Raw genomic sequence first — 18,994 nt, forward strand, 5'->3', positions numbered from 1 at the left:
TGGCTTCAGCGGCATGGGTGACATGAGTGTGGCAGGAAGAGAGCCAGACACAGTCTCCTGGAGGACCTGCGGGACCTGTACCTCCCCCATGCCTGTTGTTGGTGCTTTTCCTTTTTTTTTTTTTTGAGACGGAGTCTCACCCTGTTGCTCAGGCTGGAGTGCAGTGGCGCGATGCAACCTCTACCTTCTGGGTTCAAGTGATTCTCCTGCCTCACCCTCCCAAGTAGCTGGGACTACAGATGCTTGCCACCATGCCCAACTAATTTTTGGTATTTTTAGTAGAGAACGGGGTTTCACTGTGTTAGCCAGGATGGTCTTGATCTCCTGGCCTTGTTATCCACCCACCTCAGCCTCTCAAAGTGTTGGGATTACCAGCGTCAGCCACTGCGCCCAGCCTCTCCCTTTTATTTTTTTTGAGAAGGAGTCTTGCTCTGTCGCCCAGGCTGGAGTGTAATGGCACAATCTCAGCTCACTGCAACTTCCGCCTCTTGGGTTCAAACAATTCTCCTGCCTCAACCTCCCAGGTAGCTGGGATTACAGGCATGTACCACCATGCCCAGCTATTTGTATTTTTAGTAGAGACAGAGTTTCACCATATTGGCCAGGCTGGTCTCAAACTCCTGACCTCACGTGATCTGCCCACCTCGGCCTCTCAAAGTGCTGGGATTACAGGTATGAGCCACAGCACCCAGCCTGTTGGTGTTTTCCTTGCAGGAGGCTGGTAATCTCCAGGCTTTGCCCAGTGGCCTGGTTTTTGGTGGTGCTTAACAGTGTGGACGAGGGAGGTGTGAAAGCTGTCACTGCTGTAGAAGTGTGAGTTCCGAGGAGAAAGTAAGAAGTGGATGAACTTAGTAGTTGTAAATTGGGCCACCCACAGTTCCTCAAAAAGTTAAACATAGACTTACCATATGACCCAGCATTCTACTCCGGGGTATATACCCAAGATAAACTGAAAATACGTGTCCACACAAGAAGTACATGAATTTTTGTAGCAGCATTACTCATAACAGCCAAAGAGTGGAAACACCCCATATATCCAACAGCTGATGAATAAACAAAACGCAATCCATCCATGCCATGAAGGAGAGCCATGCAGTGGCATGGGTGAAACTTGAAGCATCAGGCCACCTGAACCAAGCCAGGCGCAAAGGATTACAGGCACGATTCCGCTCATGTGAAATGTCTAGAATAGATACATCCACAGAAACAGCAAGTAGACGGGTATTTGCCAGGAGCCGGGGGTAGGAGATCCTGATGTTGTTGCTGATTCCTTTTTTTTTTGACATGGAGTTTCTCTTTCGTCGCCCAGGCTGGGATGCAATGATGTGGCCTTGGCTTCCTGCTACCTCTGTCTCCCAGGTTCAAGTGATTCTCCTGCCTCAGCCTCCCAAATAGTTGAGATTACAGGCACCAGCCACCACACCCAGCTAATTTTTTTGTATTTTTAATAGAGACGGGGTTTCACCGTGTTGGCCAGGCTGGTCTCAAACTTCTGACCTCAGATGATCTGCCCACCTGGGCCTCCCAAAGTGCTGGGATTACAGGTGTGAGCCAGTGCACCCGGCTTTGATGTTGCTGGTTCTAAGACCACACTCTGGATAGTGCCCAAGATTCTACCCATCAACAATGTCCAACAGAACCTTCTGGAATAAATGCAGGCAGGCAAGCAAACCCCAAAATTGGGGCTTAGCCCAAGAGCGTTCTTGGCTTTGCCCAGGAAAGAATTCAGGGGTGAAATCTTCAGGAATCTTTTGTTTAACTGGAGCTGCTCCTTGCTAAGGAAGGCTAATTCATAGACAGGGTCCCCAGAGACAGGCTTGTGGGTTGGTGGCAACTGTATTTATACCCACTTTCAATCACATGTAAATTAAGTGGTAGGTTAATGCAAATCAAGGGACAGTTTATTTGGAACTTTCTAGGAAAGGGGCGGTAACTTCTGGGTCACTGTACGGAAAAGGGCAATAGCCTCTGGGTCATTGCCATGGCATTTGTAAACCGTGATGGTACTGGTGAGTGTCTCACAATAATAAGCAATGAGGGCAGCCAGGGATGGCTTTTTTGGCCATCTGCTCGTTCCTGCTGGTTTTTTCACCTTACCCTTCTGTACCCAGAAATAGCTGCTGCCAGTTTCCTAGTTTCTTTTTTTTTTTTAATTGAGACAGAGTCTGGCTCTGTCGACCAGGCTGGAGTGCAGTGGTGCTATCTCGGCTCACTGCAACCTCCATCTCCCGGGTTCAAGCAATTCTCCTGCCTCAGCCTCCTGAGCAGCTGGGATTACAGGCAAGCACCACCACACCTGGCCAATTTTTATATTTTTAGTAGAGATGGGGTTTCACCATGTTGGCCAGGCTGATCTCGAACTCCTGATCTCAAGTGATCCTCCTGCCTCGGCCTCCCAAAGTGCTGGGATTATAGATGTGAGTCACCACATCCAGCTTTTTTTTTTTTTTTTGAGACAGTTTTGCTCTTTTGCCCAGGCTGGAGTGCAGTGGTGCAATCTCAGTTCACTATGACCTCCACCCCTCAGGTTCAAGTTGTTCTCCTGCCTCAGCCTCCCGAGTAGCTGGGATTATAGGTGCCCACCACCAGGCCTGGCTAATTTTTTGTGTTTTTAGTATAGATGGGGTTTGGCCATGTTGGCCAGGCTGGTCTCAAACTCCTGACCTCAGGTGATCCACTTGCCTCAACCTCCCAATGTGCTGGGATCACAGGCATGAGCCACTGCACCCAGCCTCCTGTGGAATTTCTCAATCAACTCCATGCCTTTGTTCTGCTGCACTCTCCCTCCCTCTCCCCAGTCCAGGCCCTCATCCGTGTAAGAATCTGGCCGAGCGGGGTAGGGGGAGCCTAAGGATGAAATATGAGCAGCCCCCACAGGCCACTCTGCAGGGCCACCCTCACCCACCCGGTGAGAACCTTTGAAGTGGAGTGCCCCAATTACTGATTTCTATGCCACAAACCACCCCCAAACTTAATGACCTCAGATAGCAATACTTATCTTTCTCACAATATGCACTGGGAAGGGCTCCATGGGGATAGCTCATCCCTACTCTACTTGGCACCAGCTGAGTGGCCTGAAGATTGGAACTGGAATCGTCTGAATATTGGTTCCTTTACATGTTATAGTTGATACTGGCTGTCACTTGGGATCATAGCTAGGACTTTAACCAGGGTACTTGGATGTGTGTTGGGCTCCCTCACAACATGGCGGCTGGGTTCCAAGGGTGAGTACAGGGTGGAAAGGGAAAAGGATGGGGGATAGAGAAAAAGAGAAAGAGAGAGAGACAGAGAGAAGAACATTTTATCACTTTTATATTTTCAACCTAGCCTTGGAAGTCATGGTGTGGCACTCCTGATGCATTGTACTTGTGAGGATTCAGTCGCTAAGGCCAGCTCATATTCAAAAGGAGGGGAATTAGACTTAATGTTTTCTCTTCTTTTTCTTTTGTTTGAGATGGAGTCTTGCTCTGTGGCCAGGCTGGAGTGCAATGGTGCGATCTCCGCTCACTGCAACCTTCACCTCCTGGGTTCAAGAGATTCTCCTGCCTCAGTCTCACGAGTAGCTGGGACTACAGGTGCCCACCACCATACCCAGCTAATTTTTGTATTTTTAGTAGAGATGGGGTTTCACCATGTTGGCCAGGCTGGTCTCAAACTCCTGACCTTGTGATCCTCCCGCCTGGGCCTCCCAAAGTGCTGGGATTACAGGCATGAGCCACTGCACCTGGCCGACTTAATCTTTTCAATAGGAGTATTGTTAAAAATTTTGCAAACATGTTTTAAAACCACCATATAGACTCAGGAAACAAGATTGCTAAGGACAGAACTCCAAAACTATTTTCAGTTTTTTTTTTTTTGAAACAGGGTCTTGCTCTGTTGCCCAGACTGGAGTACACTGGTATGATCATAGCTCCCTGCAGCCTCAAACCCCTGGGCTCAAGTGATCCTCCCATCTCAGCCTCCAACATAGCTGGGACTACAGGTGTGTGCCACTACATCTGGCTAACTTAAAAAAGTATTTTGTGGCCGGGCACGGTGGCTCAAGCCTGTAATCCCAGCACTTTGGGAGGCCGAGGCGGGTGGATCACGAGGTCAAGAGATCGAGACCATCCTGGTCAACACGGTGAAACCCCGTCTCTACTAAAAATACAAAACATTAGCTGGGCATGGTGGCACGTGCCTGTAATCCCAGCTACTCAGAAGGCTGAGGCAGGAGAATTGCCTGAACCCAGGAGGCGGAGATTGCGGTGAGCCGAGATTGTGCCATTGCACTCCAGCCTGGGTAACGAGCGAAACTCTGTCCCAAAGAAAAAAATATATATATATATTTTGTAGGGTCTTGCTATGTTAAGGCTGGTCTTTAACTCCTGGGTTCAAGCAGTCCTCCCATCCTGGCCTCCCAAGTAGCTGGGACTACAGGTGCATGCCACCATGCCCAGTTAATATTTTCTTTCTCTCTCTTTTTCTTTCTTTCTTTCTCTTTCTCTTCCTTCCTTCATTCTCTTTCTTTCTCTTCCATCCTTTATTTTCTTTCTTTCTTTTTCTTCTTTCCCTTTCTCTTTCTTTCTTTTCTTTCCCTCCCTTCCTTCCTTTTCTTTTCTTCTTTTCTTCCCTTCTTCCCTCCTTTCTTTCAAGAGGGTCTTGTGTTCATGCCCAGGCTGGAGAACAGTGGCATGATCATAGCTCACTGTAGCCTCAAACTCCTGAGCCCAAGGGATTCTCCCACCCTCAAGGGATTCTCCTGAGTAGCTGGGATTATAGACGCCTACCACCACACTCAGGTAAGTTTTTATTTTAGACGGACTCTTGCTCTGTCACCCAGGCTGAAGTACGATGGCACGATCTCGGCTCACTGCAACCTCTGCCTCCTGGGTTCAAGTGATTCTCCTGCCTCAGCCTTCTGAGTAACTGGGATTGCAGGTGCACTCCACCACGCCTGGCTAATTTTTGTATTTTTGGTAGAGACGGGGTTTCACCATGTTGGCCAGGCTGTTCTGGAACTCCTGACCTCAGGGGATCCACCTGTCTCAGCCACCCAAAGTGCTGGGATTACAGGCTTGAGCCACCACACCCAGCAATTTAAAAAATTATTTTGGTAGAGATGGGATCTCACTATGTTGCCCAGGCTGGTCTCAAACTCCTGGCCTCAAGCGATCCTCCTCCCAAACTGCTGGGATTACAGGTGTGGGCCACTGTGCCTGGTATTGTTGTTGATCTTTGTTCCTTTACGTCCCTGAATACACACATTGTTTTTTGTTTTTTGTTTTTTGTTTTTGAGACAGAGTTTCACTCATGTTACCCAGGCTGGAGCGCAATGGCGCGATCTCGGCTCACCGCAACCTCCGCCTCCTGGGTTCAGGCAATTCTCCTGCCTCAGCCTCCTGAGTAGCTGGGATTACAGGCACGTGCCACCATGCCCAGCTAATTTTTTGTAGTTTTAGTAGAGACGGGGTTTCACCATGTTGACCAGGATGGTCTCGATCTGTTGACCTTGTGATCCACCCGCCTCGGCCTCCCAAAGTGCTGGGATTACAGGCTTGAGCCACCGCGCCCGGCCCACACATTGTTTACTATGACATATGTATTCCCCTTACACTATTCCCAAATAAACATCATTTCCTTTTAAAGAGCCTCTGTTATTAGGTAGACATACATGATATATCTATATATAGAAATGTACCTGAAAAGATCACTAATAGAAGGAATCAATGATTCTTGGAACTGGCATGCAGCACTCAATGAAGGCTGCGAGCTCTCTGCTTCCACGGTTGGCCTGTTCCACCCTGCTAAGTATTCTCTCAGGCCAAGGCTCCCTCTTTTTGATAGACGCTCTTAACTTTATTTGGGATCTGATTTGGATAAGGCTGCCTTAATAAAAGAATATAGGCTGAGAGCAAATTCTGCTGTGTGTGATAAATTATATTATATTGTTTGCTGAGAGCAGTGGCAAGGAAAACAGAGCTCCCACCCCAAAAGCAGAAAACTGCTCAAGGCATTCTAAAACAGTAAATAATATGTATACATCTCACACCAGATGAACTAGCTCTTTGAACACAGGATATGTGACCCTGCCTCCATTGTTTCCTTGTAAACTATGCTTTCTAGTTTATCTTTAACCTATGGTGAACATACGCTAGCTGCCTGATTAGTTTATCTTTAACCTATGAAAGAACACAGAACATCTGCTTGTTAAACTTGTCACTGGAATGCAAAGAATAAATACGTGGATCAGTCTGCTCTGGCTCTCAGCTGGGAATGCTGTGAGCCCCCTGAGCCCACCTTTGCTTTCTATCTCTGAGTCTGTTTCTTAATTCCTTCAGCACCACATAGGTTGGGGTCTCCACGACCAAGCTGGTCTCAGCAAATAGACATCTCTCTTGGGATGATAAAAGACCTTTTTTTTTGAGATAGAGTCTCACTTTGTTGCCCAGGCCCAAATGTGATTGCAGCTCACTGCAGCCTCAAACTCCTGGGTTCAAGTGATCCTCCTGCCTCAGACTCCCATGCAGCTGGGACTACGTGTGTGTGCCACCACACTTGGACAATATTTTTTATTATTTTTGTGGAGATGGGGTCTTGCTATGTTGCCCAGGCTGGTCTTGAACTCATAAGCTCAAATAATTCTCCTGCCTCAGCCTCCCAAAATGTTGGGATTATAGGCATAAGCCACACGACCCAGCTGATAAACCACTTTTTGTCTTTTCTGATAAATCCTTTCTCATGTACAGACAGGTGTCTTTTGGGTTGAGTACTCTGATCTTTACAGAATTTACATTCTGGGCTGGGCACCATGGCTTGCACCTGTAATCCCAGCACTTTGGGAGGCCGAGGTGTGTGGATCACCCGAGATCAGGAGTTCAAGACCAGCCTGGTCAACACGTTGAAACCCTGTCTCTATTAAAAATTACAAAAATTAGCTGGGCGTGGTGGCACATACTGGTAGTCCCAGCTACTTGGGTGACTGAGGCAGGAGAATCACTTGAACCTGGGAGGCAGAGGTTGCAGTGGGCCAAGATCATGCCACTGTATTCCAGCCTGGATGACAGAATGAGACTCTGTCTCAAAAAAAAAAAAAAAAGAAAAAAAGAATTTACATTCTGTTTGTGAGGGATGTCTTCTAGTAAATTTACATTTGCTTTGGTCTACCTGCCCAGTATGGGTTAAAATTTTTGTGAATACTGTTACCTTGGTTTTTTTGGATTTCATTTGACTCTTTTTTCGTTTCTAAGAATCTCCCAAGAGCAAAATAAACATTCCAACCAGTGGGTGCAGGATGGCTGACATAAGCCACTAAGATGGCTGCTGCCGTCTAAAACACCAGACTAAACTCCTAACATCCCTTTACAGCATTTATAGGGTTGTCTTTGCTCTCAAGAGATTAATACAAAATGGAATGGGGCTGGCACAGTGGCTCACACCTGTAATCCCAGCACTTTGGGAGGCCGAGACGGGTAGATCACATGAGGACAGAAGTTCAAGACCAGCCTGGCCAACATGGTGAAAGCCCGTCTCTACTAAAAATACCAAAAAAATTTTAGCTGGATGTGGTGGCAGGCACCTGTAATCTCAGCTACTCGGGAGGCTGAGGCAGAAGAATCACTTGAGTTCTGGAGGCAGAGGTTGCAGTGAGCCGAGATCACACCACTCATTGCACTCCAGCCTGGGCGACAGAGCAAGACACTGTCTCAAAAAAAAGAAAAAGGAAAAAAAGATAAATAAAGAAATGAGATAGGGATTCTCAAACACGAAAGCATGCCAGGGTTTCCTTTATTTTTTTTGAGACAGAGTTTCATTGCTGTTTCCCAGGCTGAAGTGCAGTGCAACTTTGGCTCACTGCAACCTCAGCCTCCTGGGTTCAAGTGATTCTCCTGCCTCAGCCTCCTGAGTAGCTGGGATTACAGGCGTGCACCACCATGCTTGCCCGATGCCAGGATTTCTAGGACTCCGGCTGGCTACACATTATGGCTTGTTCTTGTGCATATTTTAAAACTGATGAGCAAAACTACATCAAGGAAAATTCAGAGCTCAAATGGTCATTATTCATAAAACCTGCAACTATAGAGTTAACAGGGAGAGCCTTCTAAGTTCTCTCTCTCTCTCTCCCTTTTTTTTTTTTTTTCTGTCTGCCTGCTTTGAATCTGCTAACTTTCCCCCAGCCTTGAGATAAAACTAACTGCTTATGGCATTCAAGCCAAGATTAAATAAAAGTCTTAAAGGGCTTTCAAATTACAACTCCATGGTAAGTAACAACTTAGAGAAAAAAAATGTTTTTAAAGATGGTATCTTGCTATGTTGCACAGGCTGGAGTGCAGTGGCATGGTCGTAGCTCACTGTGACCTCAAATTCCTGGGCTCAAGCAATCCTGTTTCCTCAGCCTCCTGAGTAGCTAGTATTAACAGCTTCACAATATTCAGACCAGCTAGCCTTTTTTTAAAAACACAAATCTAGGTTTGCCTAACAATTGCTTACAGCGATGAAAAACTTAATTGAAAAATTAATAATCTAAAGAAAAAGGCTGGGCATAGCAGCTCACGCCTGTAATGCCAGCACTTTTGGAGGCCGAGGTGGGCAGATCACTTGAGGTCAGAAGTTGAAGACCAGCCTGGCCAACAGGGGTTTTAGTAGAAACCCCGTCTCTACTAAAAATACAAAAGTTAGCCAGTGTGGTGGCGCATGCCTGTAATCTCAGCTACTCAGGAGGCAGAGGTGGGAGGATCCCTTGAACCCAGGAGGTAGAGGTTACAGTGAGCCGAGATTGAGCCATTGCATCCCAGCCTGGGCGACAGAGCGAGACTCTATCTCAAAAAAAAGAAAGAGAGAGAGAGAACAGAAGCCAGGCACGGTGGCTCACACCTGTAATCCCGGCACTTTGGGAGGTAGAGGTGGGTGGATCACCTGAGGTCAGGAGTTCGAGGCCAGCCTGGCCAACATGGTGGAACTCCGTCTCTACTAAAAATAAAAAATTAAGGCCAGGCGCGGTGGCTCATGCCTGTAATCCCAGCACTTTGGGAGGCTGAGGCAGATGGATTATCTGAGGTCAGGAGTTTGAGACCAGCCTCACTAACAAGGAGAAACCCCATCTCTACTAAAGACAAAAAATTAGCGGGACACGGTAGCGCATGCCTGTAATCCCAGGTACTCAGGAGGCTGAGGCAGGAGAATCGCTTGAACCCAGGAGGTGGAGTTTGCAGTGAGCCAAGATCGTGCCATTGCACTCCAGTCTGGGCAACAAGGGCAAAACTCCTTCTCAAAAAAAAAAAAAAAAATTAGCCAGGTGTAGTGGCACGCACCTGTAGTCCCAGCTACTCAGGAGGCTGAGGCAGGAGAATTGCTTGAACCCAGGAGGTAGAGGTTGTGGTAAGCCGAGATCATGCCGCTGCACTCCAGCCTGGGCGACAGAGTGAGCTCCATCTCAAAAAAACAAAAAAAAGAGAGAGAGAGAGAGAGAGAGAGAGAAAGGAAGAAAAAAATAACTAGATAAACATTTATAAAAGTTAGGCTCTCTCAGATCAAACAGGTGGAAACCTTGAGCCAGGGCAATGATGTAAGATATCTCTGTCCAGCATAAAAATGTTGACTTTTTCTGCCACACAGAGGCCAAAAAGCAAAAACAAAAACAAAATAAAACAAAACACCTGCTAAAATTCTTTCTTGCCCACATTTGCTAATCAAACCAGACCAGTAAACAAAAGGTAGACGCGTTACTAGTTCCAGGGTACTCAGAGATTTTGTTTTTCTTCTACAATTTGGCCAATCCCTGCTAAAATGTAAACAATGGAAAATGTAATCCTAGACTCATTTGAAACTGAGAAAAAAATTTTTTTGGAAACAATCTCACTCTCATGCCCAGGCTGGAGTGCACTGGCAAGAACACAGCTCGCTGCAGCCTCGACCTCCTGAGTTCAAGCAATTCTCTTGCCTCAACCTCCCCAGTTGAGTCCTGAGTTGGGACTACAGGCATGTGCCACTATGCCCAGGTAATTTTTCTTTTTTCTTTTCCTTTCTTTCTTTCTTTTTTTTTTTTGAGCTGGAGTTTAGCTCTTGTTCCCCAGGCTGGAGTGCAACAAGGTGATCTCGGCTCACTGCAACCTCTGCCTCCCACGTTCAAGTGGATTCTCTTGCCTCAGCCTCCTGAATAACTGAGATTGCAGGTGACCACCAACATGCCCAGCTAATTTTTCTATTTTTAGTAGAGACAGGGTTTCACCGTGTTGGCCAGGCTGGTCTAGCACTCCTGACCTTGGGAGATCCACCTGCCTCTGCCTCCCAAAGTGCTGGGACTACAGGCGTGAGCCACCATGCCTAGCAATGTTTTTATTTTTTGTCCAGGTGAGTTCTCAGTTTGTTACCCAGAATTGTCTTGAGCTTATGGGTTTAAGCAATCCTCCCACATTGGCCCCCCAAAGTGCTGGGATTACAGGCACCAGCCACCACACTCAGCCGAAACGGAAAAAAAAAATGTTTCATGTGTAAAAGAGTTTTTGTTTTTTGGTTTTTTAAAAAATCAAACTGCCATGAAACTGCTTTACCCAAAATTTTGGTCCGCAGCGTTAATCAGATTACTTATCAGGGGAAATAAAACTTAGCCATGTGAACAGGTTCGGTTTTATCAGAAATATAATTTGCATCCAACTGTCTTTTATAAACTGGTGAGCTTGCAGGGCACGGTTGGCTCATGTCTGTAATCCCAGCACTTTGGGAGGCCAAGGCGGGTGGATCACCTGAGGCCAGGAGTTCGAGGCCAGCCTCCCAACATGGCAAAACACTGTCTCTACTAAAAAACACAAAAATTAGCTGGGCGTAGTGGCCCACGTCTGTAATCCCAGCTACTGGGGAGGCTGAGGCAGGAGAATAGCTTGATTTCAGGATGCAGAGGTTGTAGTGAGCTGAGATTGCACCACTGCACTCCGACCTGGGCGACAGAGCAAGACTGTCTCAAAAAAATAAAAATAGGCCGGGCACCATGGCTCACCCCTGTAATCCAAGCACTTTGGGAGGCTGCGGCGGGTGGATCATGAGGTCAAGAGATTGAGACCATCCTGGCAACATGGTGAAACTAAAAATACAAAAATTAGTTGGGCATGGTGGCACACGCCTATAGTCCCAGCTACTCGGGAAGCTGAAGCAGGAGAATCACTTGAACACAGGAGGCAGAGGTTGCAGTGAGCTGAGATTGCACCATTGCACTCCATCCAGGGTGACAGAGTGAGACTCTGTCTTTAAAAAATAATAATAATAAATAAATAATAAATAAAAGAATAATAATAAAATAAACTGGTGAGCTTGTGTTACTATCTCACGACTTACATTCTAAAGTGAAAGTTACAAGACCTTTATGTGTGTGTAAATGTGTTTTGTTTTGCCTTTTGTGTGTTTTTATTTTATTTTTATTTTTTAAGTAGAGACCAAGGTCTCACTATGTTTTGTTTTTTTGTTTTTGTTTTTGTTTTGTTTTGTTTTGTTCTGAGACAGTCTCACTCTTTCGCCCAGGCTGGAGTGTAGTGGCGTAATCTTGGCTCACTGCAACCTCCGCCTCCCAGGTTCAAGGGATTCTACTGCCTCAGCGTCCTGAGTAGCTGGGATTACAGATGCCTGCCACCACGCCCGGGTAGTTTTTGTATTTTTAGTAGAGCTGGGTTTCATCATGTTGGCCATGTTGGCCAGGCTGGTCTCAAACTTCAGACCTCAGGTGATCTGCCCACCTCAGCCTCCAAAGGGCTGGGATTACAGGCATGAGCTACTGCCCCAGGCCAGGATTTCACTGTGTTTACCCAGGCTGGTCTCAAACTCCTGGGCTCAAGCAGTCCTCCCACCTTGACCTCCCAAAGTGCTAGGATTACAGACATGAGCCACCATGCCAGGCCTGTATGTATGTTTAAATGTGTTTATGCATCTGTACATATATTATGCAAAAAATCTGGCATAGCTGGCCAGAAATCCCTTAAGAAATTCTATTTACATATTTGAGTGCTCATATAGTTGCAAATATAGATGGGTGCAGTGGCTCACACCTATAATCCCAGAATTTTGTGAGGCCAGGGTGGGAGGATTACTAGAAACCAGGAGTTTAAGGCCAGCCTGGGCAACATAGCAAGACCCCATCTCTACAGGAAATTTAAAAATTAGCTGGGCATAGTGGCCTGTGCCTGTAGTCTCAGTGACTCAAGAGGCTGAAGTGAGATGATCACTTGAGCCCAGGAGTTTGAGGGTACAGTGAGCTATGATTGTGCCACAGCACTCTAGCCTGGGTGACAGAGTAAGGTACCCTCTGTCTGTTAAAAAAGAAAAAAATATATAAATATAAATTACTCTGTGTGTGTGTGTGTATAGAGAGAAAGAGAGAAAGTAATCCAAATGTCTTCTACTTCCTCTGACTTCAGTAAATCTTTAATCTTTAATAAATAAGCTGGTTTAAAAAGTATTGGTAAAATAGGCTGGGCACTGTGGCTCACACCTGTAATCCCAGCACTTTGGAAGGCTGAGGCGGGTGGATCACCTGAGGTCAGGAGTTTGAGATCAGCCTGGCCAACAAGACAAAACCATCTCTGCTAAAAATACAGAGAAATTAGCCTAGTGTAGAGGCAAGTGCCTATAATCTCAGCTACTTGGGAGGGTGAGGCAGGAGAATTGTTTGAACCTGGGATGCAGAGGTTGCAGTGAGCTGAGATCGAGGCACTGCACTCCAGCCTGGACAACAGAGCAAAACTCTGTCTCAAAAAAAAAAAAAAAAAAGAAATATTGGTAAAATAAAAGTAGAAATGGCTTCAGAATTGGCAGCATACATTTTTGTTTAGGTTTACTGGTCAGACAGTTTTATATTTATCTCTAGTATATGTTTTAAGGTAGCAGGGTCTGACACAAGGATAATAAGACTGTAAATCCAGTTTCAAACAAAATGATCTGTGTTTGTGTAATTTTTTGTTGTCAGAGACAGGGTCTTATTCTGTTGTCCGGGTAGCATGATATAGCTCACTGTAACCTTAAACGTCTGGGCTCAAGTGATCCTCCTGCCTCAGCCTCTTGAGTAGCTAGAACGACAGGTAAATGGAACCACACCCAGCTAATTTTTCATTTTCAGTGGAGACGGGGTTTCACCATGTTGGCCAGGCTAGTCTCTAACTCCTGACTTTGTGATCTGCCTGCCTCAGCCTCCCAAAGTGCTGGGATTACAGGCGTGAGCCACCGTGCCTGGCTACTACTTTCCTTTGAAATTAACACATATCTGTAGGGAGATACAAGACTATGTAAATAATTTTTTTTTAGACGGAGTCTTGTTTTGTCGCCCAGTCTGAGCCACCACACTCAGCAATAATTTCTTATAAACTTTTCATGTAATTTTTAATCTTCAAGTATGTTTTATTAAATTAACTATTAGATATTCATCAGGTACATGGATTATTTCCAAGTAAGAAGAAATAACTGAAACAAATTGCTGAACATAAATATGTTTTTGCCTGTGCCTGTCTTCTTAAATTTTATAGAATAACTAAGTATAGCTGGTCTTTTTTTGTTGTTAAGTGACTGTCGTTTTGCAAAAGAAAATATGGTCAGCCATTAAGAGCTGTGTAGTGTGCTGGGAATGTGCCAGCCCAGGGATTTCTCTCTCCCTCTTTTTTTCTTTTTTTGAGACGGAGTCTCACTCTGTTGCCCATGCTGAAGTGCAATGGTATGATCTTGGCTTACCACAACCTCTGCCTCCCAGGTTCAAGTGATTCTCCTGCCTCAGCCTCCCTAGTAGCTGGGACTACAGACCCCTGCTATTACACCCAGCTAATTTTTGTATTTTTAGTAGAGACAGCGTTTCACTGTGTTGGCCAGGCTGGTCTTGAACTCCTGACCTCAGGTGATCCCCCCGCCTTGGCCTCCCAAAGTGCTGGGAATACTGGTATGAGCCACCGCCCCTGGCCAAGCCCAGGGATTTCTGTCTATTCTTCTTCTGTCTATTTCTGTCTATTCTTCTGTCGCCCCGGCCAACACATGCTCACCCACACATACAGTGGTCATGTGACTTTGGGCACGTCACCTCCTTTCTTTAGGCCTTACTCTTGTCATCTGTGGGTGAGTGAGTCAAACTAGAGAATTGCAGAACATCTCCCGGACTCCAGAGCCTGATGACATCTCGTCACACTGCTCCAGGCTCCTCCCACCCTCAGCCCCAGGAGAGAGGGACAGACATGGGGAGCAGGTAGGATGGTCGGGGTTTTTATACCCAGGACTCCTCCCAGAGGCCTGACATTTTTGTTCCCCAAGCTCACCTCACTGATATTTCCAACCAAAGTGGAGGCTAAATGGTCTGAAGAGAGAGACTTATGTTAATTAAAAGTCTGAGGCAAGGGCCAGCGTGGTGACTCACACCTATAATCCCAGCACTTTGGGAGGCTGAGGCAGGAGGATCTCTTGAGGCCAGGAGCTCAAGGCCAGCCTGGGCAACATAGCAAGACCCCATCTCTACCCAACAAAAATTAAATTTAAAAAAAAGTGTGAAGGAAGCTGGCCAAGCAGGGGGTGTCTGAGGGGGCTGGATGGCAGGAGCAGATCTGGGAGGCACCGTGGATTGGACAAGGTAGGATGGGGCGGGGCAGCCTCCCAGGAGGAGCAGCAGGGGAGGCACCATGGTTCTCTGAGAATGTACAGGCCAGAGTCTCTGTGTCCTTTTTTTGTTTGTTTGTTTTTTTAAGATGGAGTCTTGCTCTTTCACCCAGGCTAGAGTGTGGTGGCCATCCGGCCATCAGCTCGTTGCAGCCTCCGTGTCCCGGGTTCAAGTGATTCTCCTGCCTCAGCTTTCCGAGTAGCTGGGATTAGGGGCGCCCTCCACCACACCCAGCTAATTTTTGTATTTTTTAGTACAGATGGAGTTTCGCCATGTTGGCCAGACTGGTCTCGAACTCCTGACCTCAGGTGATCCACCCGCCTTGCTCTCCCAAAATGCTGGGATTACAGAGATGAGCCACCACGCCTGGCTCCTGTGTCCTCTTTCTCAGCTTCTGTGTGAATGTTCTGGGGCCTGGGCCTGGCTATGGAGTGACACTAAGTTCAACAGAGCCACTGCCCATTCCAGCCCCACCCTACCCCAGGAAACGCCTCCTCACCGCAGTGACCACATCCCTTTGGGTTGCTTTGGAAACAAACACTCCCCGGGGGCAGGCAAGTTGGGGCACAGTTGCCCAGCAACAAGCGGTACCCTCCCTTCCGCCCTCATCGGAGGCCCGGCCTCTACGTCTGAAAGGCGACTACCCTGCGCCCTCCGAACCTGCACCTTCCAGTCTGGCACCAGGAAGAGTGGTTCCAGGAGGGAGAGTAAGCTGGGGACTGATCCAAGGTAAGCTGAGGGGTGCAGGAGGCCCCTGTAGGTGGAGAATGTGGGGGACAGAGGGAGGTGCTCAGAGACAAGCAAGAGAGAGAGAGACAGGGCCGAGCCTGGGCAAAGCTGGAGAGCCCGGGAGGGTGCAAAGCCACCTCCGGAGGACCAGCCACCCAGCAGCAGATTCCACAGAGCCTATGAGAGCAAGATCAAGTCCGAGGAGAGTGGTGAGGGGCACAGGAGCCCCAAGGGGCCAGCGGAGCTGCTGGTGGGAGGTGGTGGGGGTGTGGGATGGGGGGAGCACACAACCGGAGGAGCCGGTGGGAGGAGAGGTTCTCATTTCTTTACCCACCACTTCCTCTCTAGGTCTGAGCAAGACTTGAGGGGGCCAAGTGGGGAGGAAAGAGGCCCTGGAGGCCTTTCTTGTCTGTGGCACCCTGGGTTCCGGGCTGGAAATGGGGCTTGTGGAAAGGCTGGAGGGGCTGGCTGCGTGCCCAGGTAGGCTGCCTGTCCTCTGGCCCCACCTGGCTCACGCCTACCCTTTCTAGTCCCCCTTGCTTCTCTGTCTCTCCAGAATGTTCTTTTTCTTTTCTGAGAAAGGGTCTTGCTCTGTCACCCAGGCTGGACGACAGTGGCGCAATCTGGGCTCACTGCAGCCTTGAACCGCTGGGCTCAAGTGATCCTCCCACTTTGGCTTCCTGTGTAGTCCTCCAGGACTACAGATGTGAGCCACCACACCCAGCTAGTTTTTAAATTATCTGTAGAGATGGGGTTTCACTGTGTTGTCCAAGCTGGTCTTGAACTCCTGGGCTCAAGCAATCCTCCCGCCTCGGCCTCTCAAACTGCTGGGATTCCAGGCATGAGTCCCCTGCCAGGCCCCTCTCCCAGGCTTTCCTGGACACCTGCTGCCTCTCTCATCTTGGTTGTGCCCGCTCTGCCTCATTTGCTTCCTCTTCTCACCCCTGTGTCTCCCAGATGCTGTTGACTCCAGAGTCACCCTCTGGGCATGTGGAGGGGACTCCCATGTGGGAGGCAGCCCCGTGGCCCTCGCTGCCCTGCGGGCCCTGCATCCCTATCATGTTGGCCCTGGCCGCCCTGGCCGCGCTCTTCATCCTCACCACTGCTGTGTTGGCTGAACGCCTGTTCCGCCGCGCTCTCCACCCAGACCCCGGCCACCGTGCACCCACCCTGGTGTGGCGCCCAGGAGGAGAGCTGTGGATCGAGCCCATGGGCACCCCCCGAGAGCGCTCTGAGGACTGGTACGGCTCTGCAGTCCCCCTGCTGACGGACCGGGCCCCTGAGCCTCCCACCCATATGGGCGCCCTGGAGGCCCAAGCGACTGCCCCACCTGCCCCCTCAGCCCCGCACTCTGCTCCCAGCTCCTTGGGCCCCCAGACCCCACCAGAGGTCCCAGCCCGGAGCACCTTCTGGGGGCCCCAGCCCTGGGAGGGGAGGCCCCCTGTCACAGGCCTGGTGAGCTGGGCTGAACCCGAGCAGAGGCCAGACGCCAGTGCCCAGTTTGGGAGCCCCCAGGCCAGGAGACAGCGGCCAGGGAGCCCAGATCCTGAGTGGGGCCTCCAGCCACGGGTCACCTTGGAGCAGATCTCAGCCTTTTGGAAGCGTGAAGGCCGGACCAGTGTGGGGTTCTGAATCCCCAGGGTCCCCCAGAGACCCTCAAGGAAGACACTCCCTCAGTGGGACCAGGGACCCCAGGATCTAGCATTAGGGTTGAGCCTGAGGCTACTGCAGGGAAGATGCGCCTCCCAGGCCCCTTCCATCTGGATTCCCTGTCCCCGGGTCCAGGTGGTGGCCAGGCTGTGGGACCAGGGGAAGCCCAGCAGTGCCTCTGCTCAGCTGCCTGGGCTGTGGCTTAGAGACCTGGGCTGTGGCTGGAGACCAACTCCAGGCTAGAAGCCTTCAAGATCGCATCTGGATGAAGCAGTGAAGGTACCAGCCAGGAAGGAAATGGTATCTACCAGCCACCTCCACCTCCTTCAGTGTTTACCGAAGCCCCAATACCAGAGCGAAAGGGTCCTGCGGTGCTGAACAGCCTTGGCGTGGCGATGTCAGCTGTCAGTTGTGCTGGCAGGAGATGGCAGGAATCCAGCTTCCCAGAGCCACAGATCCTGTTCTCCTTGGCCACTCACCCCCTGTGAGGTCCTCCAGGAAAATACACAAAGAGAGGACTAGACAAGGCAGAGGAGCATTTTATTACAAATGAACTGTGACTTTGACCCCCAAACTGCAAGGGGGAACTTGCTGAGCCAAGCTGGAGCAGCGCTGTCTTGCTGGAGTGGGGACCTGGAGTCAGAAAACCCACAGGCTCCTCTGCCCGTCCTCCTCCATTTGCACACACCTCAGCTTTGGACTCTCACCACTCCATGACGAGCAAGACCCCGGCCAGGGAGAACTGAGTTTCATCCAATGTGGAGAGGAACGTTGTCCCAGAGCAGGGCAGCTCCCAAACTGTGCCCTCTGGTCATGGTCCCTCCCAGCTTGCTGGAGTATCCACAGAAACAGATTTGCCACGGCTAGGCTTACTTATAATGTCCACCCCATAGAAATGGGGTCCCGAGTACCCTGATATCCCCTTTAGGAGAAACGAGCAGGTGAGCAGCAGATGGAATTTCCATTTTCCTGGGAGTCTAATTTCCCAAACATCATCCTTTTTCTTTTCTTTTTCTTTTTTTTTTTTTTTGAGACAGTCTCACTCTGTCACCCAGGCGGTAGTGTAGTGACACGATTGCAGCTCACTGTAGCCTCGAACTCCTAGGCTCACGCGATCCTCCCATTTCAACCTCTAGAGTAGCTAGGACTATAGACGCACACCACCACGCCCAGCTAATTTTTGTATTTTTTTGTAGAGACAGGGTCTCACTATACTGCCCAGGCAGGTTTCCATCTCCTGGGTTCAAGTAATCCAGCCGCCTTAGCCTTCCAAAATGCTAGGACTACAGGCATGAGCACTGCACCTGGCCGTTTTTTTTTTCTTTGAAACGGTCTCACTCTGTTGCCCAGGCTGGAGTGCAGTGGCACAATCAGCTCACAGCAGCCTTGAACTCCTGGGTGTAAGCGATCTCCCCAGCTCGGTCTCCCCAATAACTGTGACTATAAGTGTGTGCCACCATACCTGGCTATTTTTTTTTGGAGACGGGATCTTGCTATGTTGCCCAGGCTGGTCTTGAACTCCTGGGCTCAAGAAAGCTGCTCATCCCCACCTCCCAAACTGTTGGGATTACAGGCATGAGCCGCATGCTTGGTCAAACTCCAGCCTTGAATATTAGTAATTTTGCCATATTGGTTTACCACCTGTACTATTATTTGCTTTATGTTTTTCTTTAAAATGGCTCATTATTCACTTAATAAAATTATTGTAATAGGAATCTTTTTTGGTATCACTTCTGTAAATGGAAAACCAGTCTCATCTGCCATCAGTAAAAGGTAAAATATGAAAATAAATGCAATGTAAACAAAATTCTTGAGATCTAAATTCTGTTCCGTACTGGAAGCATTGGCCTAAAACTCTGCTTTTGGTTAACAAGAAAAGGGAGTGATGATCCGCAAGTCAGTAAGTGTTAGATACTCTAGCACCACACTGAGACCTTCTCCCGGAAGTGAAGTGCTGAGGCAGGCAGGCAGCCCTTCACAGGGGGCAGGATGCTGTGTTGTTTAATGCTGGCCAGGAAGTTCACC

At 48.7% G+C, this 18,994-nt stretch overlaps 1 protein-coding gene across 2 annotated transcripts; it reads left to right on the forward strand.

Annotated features, from left to right (window-relative positions):
• The first annotated feature begins 15,149 nt into the window (after nucleotides 1-15,149).
• CUNH16orf54 (chromosome unknown C16orf54 homolog) lies at nucleotides 15,150-18,776 on the forward strand. Of its 2 annotated transcripts, XM_032243176.1 has the most exons (3): nucleotides 15,150-15,319; nucleotides 15,668-15,799; nucleotides 16,277-17,999. In XM_032243176.1, exon 3 carries the CDS (start codon nucleotides 16,277-16,279, stop codon nucleotides 16,949-16,951), a length of 675 nt encoding a protein of 224 aa, XP_032099067.1. In that variant the 5' UTR covers nucleotides 15,150-15,319; nucleotides 15,668-15,799; the 3' UTR covers nucleotides 16,952-17,999. The 2 variants fall into 2 exon arrangements, with proteins under 2 accessions (XP_032099067.1, XP_032099066.1); XM_032243175.1 differs by lacking the exon at nucleotides 15,668-15,799 and having other exon boundaries at nucleotides 16,277-18,776.
• The last annotated feature ends 218 nt before the right edge of the window (nucleotides 18,777-18,994 follow it).

Source organism: Sapajus apella, unplaced genomic scaffold, assembly GCF_009761245.1.
Source record: "Sapajus apella isolate SASKATOON/1434 unplaced genomic scaffold, GSC_monkey_1.0 scaffold51, whole genome shotgun sequence".
NCBI classification, from domain to species: Eukaryota; Metazoa; Chordata; class Mammalia; order Primates; family Cebidae; genus Sapajus; species Sapajus apella.